This window comes from Petaurus breviceps, unplaced genomic scaffold, assembly GCF_028583685.1.
Source record: "Petaurus breviceps papuanus isolate PSGF00001 unplaced genomic scaffold, PetGlider_PUasm1.0 184, whole genome shotgun sequence".
Lineage (NCBI taxonomy): Eukaryota > Metazoa > Chordata > Mammalia > Diprotodontia > Petauridae > Petaurus > Petaurus breviceps.
In genome coordinates this window covers 12,682,191-12,689,966 of record NW_027185793.1, presented here as the reverse complement: position 1 = coordinate 12,689,966, position 7,776 = coordinate 12,682,191, and the positions used below count along the sequence as shown (strand labels likewise).

General features: G+C 35.6%; 1 protein-coding gene across 1 annotated transcript in view; it reads right to left on the bottom strand.

Moving 5' to 3' along the window:
• The window catches only part of MAN2A1 (mannosidase alpha class 2A member 1), a 236,724-nt gene that overhangs the window by 1,514 nt on the left and 227,434 nt on the right, over positions 1–7,776 (bottom strand). Inside the window, exons 21-22 of the mRNA XM_069088155.1 lie at positions 4,531–4,638; positions 1–1,415 (exon numbers count right to left, since the gene is read on the bottom strand). The exon at positions 1–1,415 is cut by the window's left edge and continues 1,514 nt beyond it. Coding sequence (XP_068944256.1) covers positions 1,263–1,415; positions 4,531–4,638 — 261 coding nt within the window. The 3' untranslated portion in view covers positions 1–1,262. The remainder of the gene's footprint in view (positions 1,416–4,530; positions 4,639–7,776) is intronic.

Sequence of the window (7,776 nt, the reverse complement as noted above, 5' to 3'; positions counted from 1 at the left end):
CCTATTATGACTGCTATAAAGAATTTACATGTTATCAGACTTTGGACGCTGACATTTAAAAATTATATAAATGTTTCCAAATATAGTTAACAATCTATGAAATGTATAATGATTTTTTACAAAATCTTTACATCAATTTGCAGTTTCCTTGGCAGCAGTGTATTTTGATTAACAGTGTTGATCTTCCTGGTATTTCTTTCTTATATCTTAGTACATTCAAAAAGTCTAAATGTTTAAAATAACATCAGCACAAGGTTAGTGAGACAACACAGATCAGAGTGTGGCCAGCATTGTCAAGCAAAATTTACACAATTTAAGTATCATATAAACTAACCATCCCTGTCACCCCCACCCCCAGAACAGTAATATGGACACCAAAAGATTTAATGAGACATATAAAAAAAATAAGGCACATTTATATCTTGATATGGTAATCTTAATATAGAAAAACCCATCTCAGAACATTAATGTTCCAATGGGCTATCTAAAAAGATACCTTATGGTACCCCAAACAAGTTTATGGTACCCAGGGAATTACTTCTTGCTTTTTTAAGTGACAATGGAATAAATTGCACCTATCCCACTTTGTCAAGTAATGAAAATGTCCTTTTTTTTTTTTTTTAAAACTACATACTGGCAGCCTGGGATGATGGTAAGGGACAGATGGATAAGGGAGGATGCAAAATAAGAAGTAAATTAGAGGAAGGTATGAAAAGTTAATCATTCATATCACAAAAGATTCTGGATTGCACTTCACAGAATTCACCTCTCCACAGTACAAAATAAGATTTAAAAAAATCTGTAACCTGTATGCATTATTGCAACTATTTGGCCATTAGCTATTACCCAACAGCTTTTTATCTCACTTTACTTAAATACTGAAATGAGATATTAACCATCACAATTTTCATATAAATTGAGCAAGGATCAGCAAATACTTTAATAACCACCTCATAACCCCAACAAACACAAAATTAGCATTTAACCTGAGACTAAATCTGTTGTTGATGGGTTAACGTCCTTAGATATTTCTTCTTTTGTTGCATTAATTTATACTGACAGTGGTGTTTCATGATAAAGAACTAAAAAAATTGTTAAAAACATGGCTTTTGTGGGGAAAAAAACACTTGGTTAAAAGAAAATCACAGGATTCATGTTCTCACAGTATCCAGAAGCTGGAATAACAATGTGCTTCTTTATTGCATGTCAAATCAAGAAGTTACAAAAGCTATTTCTTCAAAATCCAAAATTGAAAGCCAGTTTCATCTCAAATGGATTCGGAATGTACTGATTTCCATGGGACTCATGTTGATGTCACTTATATTTCTGGTATCCAGGGGTGAATGCATCAAAGATAACGATGATGGTATAAGACTTTGAACAATAAATTCGTTAAACAGCTTGTGTACCAACATCTAAAAAAATGATAAAAAGATTGCTACATTTAGATCAAATTTGTAGAGGAAAAAAAACTAGTTCTACAAAATATCCCACTACCTTTGCCCCATTACTTAAACATTTCTTTGCTTTATAGTAATTTGGGGGTTTGCAGTTAAATTTAGTCAGCTTTCCCAATAAAAAACTTCTGGTGATATGTTAATCAAGACATTTATTAAGTAAAGTTATTATAGATAAAACCTTATGGAAGGTGTTAGAACTGAGAGGCTTAATTTAAATATATTTTGTTCCCAACAATGTTTTTTAGTACTTATTGTACATGTGCTAATTTGTATGGTTCAATTTCCTCACTTGAAGAATAAGACCCTCAAAAACTCAAGGGAAATTTGAAGAGAAAAATATTTAAACTATCTATTGCAATTGCAGTGGTCCACTACAGATTATATATAAAATATGAACTAATCTGTACTGATGTCTTTTCCCTACCTTTTCTCTTTAACTTTTATATCAACTGAGGTAGGGACAATAGAGGACTTAGCTCTAAATAGATCGGGGGTTGTTAACATTTTTTGTTAATACCTTATTAAAAGTCTGGTAAAACCTATGAAAACTCCTAAGAAAAATGTTCTTAAATAATAGAAGGAAATGCTAAATTTCAGTTAGAGATTAGTGAAGAGAGAGATTTAATTTTTTCCAATCCAAATTCAAGAATAGCCCTGAAATCTGTCCAAAGAACTTAGGTTAAGAAGTATTGAAGCAGATGCATGATCAACTGCTGGTTCTTTTGGTGAGTGTGTGGAGAAAAGTGTGAAGGGGAAGATAATATGGAAACTATAGAGGCTGCCAAATAGAAGACTGAGAATCATTGACATATATTTTAAAAGAGTAAGAAACATTTTCAATGTAACCCTACTATTAAAATAGCAATTAACCAATATTTACAAGATCATTAGTAAAGAAACATATATTCTAGTGTCAGGAAGACTTCGAGATCAAATCCAGCGTTAAGACAATGACTAGCTATGTGTCCAAGGACAAAGCACTTAAACTCTGCCTCAGTTTCCTTAACTTTAAAGTAGGATAATAACAGTACCTACCTCCCATGGTTGCTGTGGGGATGAAGTGATATATTCATAAGTTGCTTAGCACAGTGCCTGACACATAATAGGCTCTTACAAAATGCTTATTCTATTCCCTAATGTCCAGATAATAAAAATAAAGCTAAGACAGAAATTTTTTTTTAGGGATTTTGAAATAATTGAAGGCTACCAGGTTTATAATTTTCACTAAAGGAGGGTCAAAAGAATTCATAAGCTTTATTCAGATTTGACTTTGGGAACTGTATATTACACATAAAAATAACTACACAAACAAAAAAGTTTCAGAAGCAGCAATCATCCAGGAATATTTCTATAATAACATCGCCCTACTTATTTATATAAGTAAAGTCCTATGATATTTTGTGGCTACAGTTTTCATGAAAATAAATGGTTAAATTTAAAGACTCAGAACTTGAACTATGACAAGTTAAACAGTATAGCATCAGTACCAGAAAATGCTTAAGGGAAGAAAGATGATTGTTTTCCCCGAGATAATAAATTTACTGTAGAATTACATTAGAAGAAATGTCCTCACAGAGTGTTACGTACACCCCAAAGCTTCCCCTTCCTTTCTTCCAGCCAGGAAGACCAGGGTTCCAATCCTGCTTCAGGCCACACACAGTCTGTGTGTGTGACTCGGGAAAAGTCTCTGAACTTCGTTTTCCTTAATGAGCTCTAACATTCCCTTCTAGAGCTAAACCTAAGAGACTAAATTTGGCTAGGTTGTAGAGTGTGAAAAAGGGAATGATGCAAAACAAGACTGGAAAGGTAGGTTAAGTCAACTGTGAAAGGTTTTAAAAGTCAAAAAGAAGGTCCTAGGGTAAGCAACAGGCCAGAAATGGGCCAAAGAAAATCCGTCTGGCAGTTATATGGGAAATGGGATTGGAGTTGGAGGAGACCAATTAGGAGGTCATCACCAAACTTCAGAAAAGAAGTGATGAGGGTGGTATATGTATGAGTAGTGAGAAGGGGACAGAGGTTAGAGATGTTATGAATACAGAAATAGCAAGATTTGTCAACAGACTGGACATATGTGGTAAGGGAGGGGAGGTTTTGATAATACCCAGGTTTCAAAATAGGGAGATTGGAAGAACAGTAGTGTCCTGGATAGTCACCTGGAGGCAGCTAAGTGGCCCAGGGTGCTGGACCTTAAGTCAGGATAACTAGAGTACAAATCCTGCCACAGACACACAGCTGTGTGACCCTGAGCAAGGTACAATCATTGTCTGCTTCAATTTCCTCATCTGTAAAAACTGAAAAATAATAGCACCTCTTAGGGTTGTTGTGAAAATCAAATGACATGATGTTTGCAAAGCATCTTGAAAACTTTATAGAGCACTACATAAATGCTAGCTCGCTATTATTTCTAGTCATTTCTAAATTATGCCTACTGTATTCCTGGCTATCTTCCTCCTCCTCCTCCTCCCAAAAGAACCTGGACTTTGCTTGTGGGACCCAGAACTCTTGACTTTTTGGCCACTGCCAAACAATATTGTTCTGAGAGTACACTGATTCCCTGTCCTCTCCAACGCTTTATGTTATTATCTTTCCCCATTAGGACATAAAATCTTTGAGAGCAGGGACTATTTAGTCTGCTTATGTTTGTATCCTGAGTGCTTAGTACAGTGTCTAGCAGTATTAAGTAAACACTTAATATTTTTTCTTTCATTCAGAAACAGGGAAGTTTGGATTAGGCATGGTTTGGTAGGGAAGCAGGAAGAGAGAATACAATGAGTTCTCTTTCAGGCATGTTGAGTTTGAGATGTCAAATGCAGAAGGTGTGACGTATTCAATAGGCAGTAAGTATTGTGGAAGTGGAACCTGGAAGAGTTAGGGGCCAGATATACAGATCTGGGAGTCATTTGCATGGAGAGAAATACTATGAACTCTCTATGGCTAATGAATAAGAAGTTAACCTGAATGTTGCTATTATTTTCACATCATTATAGTACATTTCACACAATTATCTGTGCCAGAAAAGAGAATTCCAAATACTTTATTAGTTTAGGAGAAAAAAACCTTTAAAACATACCTTTCCCTGAGTAAGTGAGCAAAGTAATCCACTTCTATTAGAGAATCTACAATCAAATCCCTTTCTATGAAGTATTAAGGCAGCCTCATCTGATGGTCCACTGTCTTCCTGAAAATAAAGAATGCACACATTAATTCATCACACAAACTTTTTATGAATCATGACATAGCAATTGGCTCAGATCTCAATACTTCTATTATAATTGCTAATTTAACTGAACATTTAATTTAGAAATGACAGTTTTACCTGCAGCTTTTTTCTCTTTCTCTCATCTGACTTCCTGCAACCCCACCTTTCAAAGATGAATTGGGTCAGGAGACTTAGAATACAATCCTGGCTGATTTAACCTCCCTTTGCCTCATAGTATCATCATTCTCATAGTATCCAAAGCTCTTGAATTCTTTCTAAAAGCACTTTACATTCTGAATAAAGCTCATTACTTTTCCTAAAAAATAGTTCACTATTTGTTCAAATAAAGCACTTCAATGGAGTATGTCTGATATGTAGATTAGTTGAATAAAGAACAAGAAATGTTAGTTGTGACCTGGGCATGGAATAGTTTACCCTCTATTCTTAATTTAAAATTAGATTGAATTACTTAGTGAATATCCATTTAGATGAATTATATTAATATTTTCTCTTAAAAATCTGTTCATTTTCATACCAGTGATATTTAAATGAAATTGTACTTATCACATGCTAAGCAAACACTTTTTTTTGGTTTAACATAAAATACATAAGTGGAAAACTGGTGAATGTAACATTTAAATTCATATTGCAAAAAATAGTCTTGTTATATAATCAAAATAATATTTTTGTTCCGTTGTTTTTCAATCATGTCTGACTCTTCATGACCCCATTTGAGGTTTTCTTGGCAAAGATACGGGAGTGGTTTGCCATTTCCTTCAAGATGAGGAACTGAGGCAAACGTGGTTTAGTGACCTGCCCAGGATCACACAGCTAGTGTCTTGAGGGCAGAGTTAAATTCAGGAAGATGAGTCTTCCCGATTATAAGTCCTGTGCTTTATCCACTAAGTACTGTTTTATTATTTCATGATGTCTCATGGAGTCATTAGCTTCCACATTCTCAATTCTAATTTTTGGGAAATGATTTCCTTAAGTGAGCTTTTTTATAACTCTTCTTTCATTTAGCCAATTCTGTTTTTTTAAGGTGTCATTTTCTTTGGTATTTTTTTTGCCTCTTTCAGCAAGTGGTTGTCTTTTCATAATTTTCTTCCCTTATTCTCATTTCTCTAACTTTCCCCCTACCACTCTTACTTGACTTTGAAAATCAGTTGTTAGTTCTTCTAAAAATTCTTGCTGGGCTTATGATATTTTGCATGTAGCTATTTTGCCTTTTGTCTTCTGAATTTGTGTTGTGTTCTTCCCTGTCATCATCGTAGCTTTTTATGGTCAATTTCATTTTTTGTTGTTTGTTCATTTTCCATAGTATTTCTTAATTTGGTACTTTAAGTTAATGTTGGGCTCTTTTCCCAGTGCGGGGGAATAAGGGGCAAAGTCTCAAGTTTCAGTTCTTTTCTCACTGCCGTTTTCTGAGCTAGTTCTGGAGTCTGGAAGTTTTCAGTACTTCCAAAGTATTGTGATCTAGGAAAAGGTGTGGTCATTGCTCTCCGTCTTCACTCTGGCTTTTACCCAGCAAAGGCCTCTGATCCCTTGGGACTGGAATCGATACAGTTTCTCAGGTCCTCTTCTGCCTTGGGACCAGAAATGCTACTACTCCTCAGGGTCCCTGATCTCTTGGGGCTGGAAGTATTACTGCCTTCTCAGGGCTTCCAGTCCCCCCTGCCTTCATGAAAATGCTGCTCTATTACCTTGAACTGTGACCCAAGAGCGGATATAGGTAATGGGGTTGCCACATAGCATCCGGTACTACATCCACTGCTACTTCCAAGAATCTTAACTCTTTCTGACCGTCTTCGACATTCCCTTACCATCTCTGACTTGAGAGCTCCTGAAACCATACCATTTAGTGCATATATCTAGGGGCTTCTGGAACTTTTTCCACTAGTGACCCCTTCAATGCTTCTTAAACTATTGGTCATGACCCCCAGTTTAAGAATCACTGGTCCAGGGCATTTATTTAGCAAGATGTAGTTTCCTTACTTATATCTTTCAATTAGATATATTTTTGCTTTTACTTTAAGATCATGATTGCTATTCCCAATTTTTACTTCTGCTGAAGCATAATAGATCGTTCCCCAGCACCTAACCTTTACTCTGTGTTTCACATGTGTTTTTGTAGACAATATAACACAGGATTTTTTAATCCACTCAGCTATATACTTCTGTTTTATGGGTAAGTTCCCCTCCATCCTATTTTCTCCCCTTTATTTCTCTCCCAGCCACTCCCCTTTCATCTTGTACCTCCTCAGAAGTGTTTTTCTTTGCACCACCACCTTCCCAATCCATACTCCCTTTAATCAGTCCTCCCACTTCCCTTTCTACTTCCCTAAACAGTAAGATGAATTTCTATACTCAATACCTTCTTTGAGCCAATTCTAATGAAAGTAAGGTTCAAGCACTGCCTCACACCCCCATCTATTAATTCTTTTTTTGGAGAAGGAAAGGCAAAGCAATCGGAGTTAAGTGACTTGCCCAAGGTCATACAGCTAGTAAGTGTCAAGTGTCTGACACCAGATTTGAACTCAGACCCTCCTGACTGCAGGACTGGCACTCTATTCACTGCACCTCCTAGCTGCCACGTTATCTCCTCATTTTATGACTCTAGACCAGATCTTTTTCTGCTATTCGATGCCACGCTAGAGTGTCGACAACATATGGAACAATACATGGGTGAAAACAAGGAGGGATCACTTTTACATGTTATCTTCTTTAAAAATATACACAGTTTAAATGCCAGAAAATTGGGCTCTTTATGACAGAGAGGTTTTTGTTTTTTAAAACGAAGTGCAGATGTTTCAATGATGCCTCAAAGTTTCCAATACAGATTTTTAGGATGAGATAGAAATTGATTTTCAAATGCAGAAGCAGGGAAAAGGGCAATTTTTAAAAGTTTTGACATGCCTCAAAGGCAAATATTAATTCTGAGCTTCCTTTTTCCTTTTCAACATACATCAAATGTATCACTGAATTCTAGTGACTGAATTTGATTGTTTTTCAGAAAGAAAATTTAAAAAAAAAAAGGAAACATAATGTGTATTTCTCTGACTTTCTAGGCATAGTGTCTAGTGGGAAGGATTCAACAAACCAAAAGTTGAGAACAAT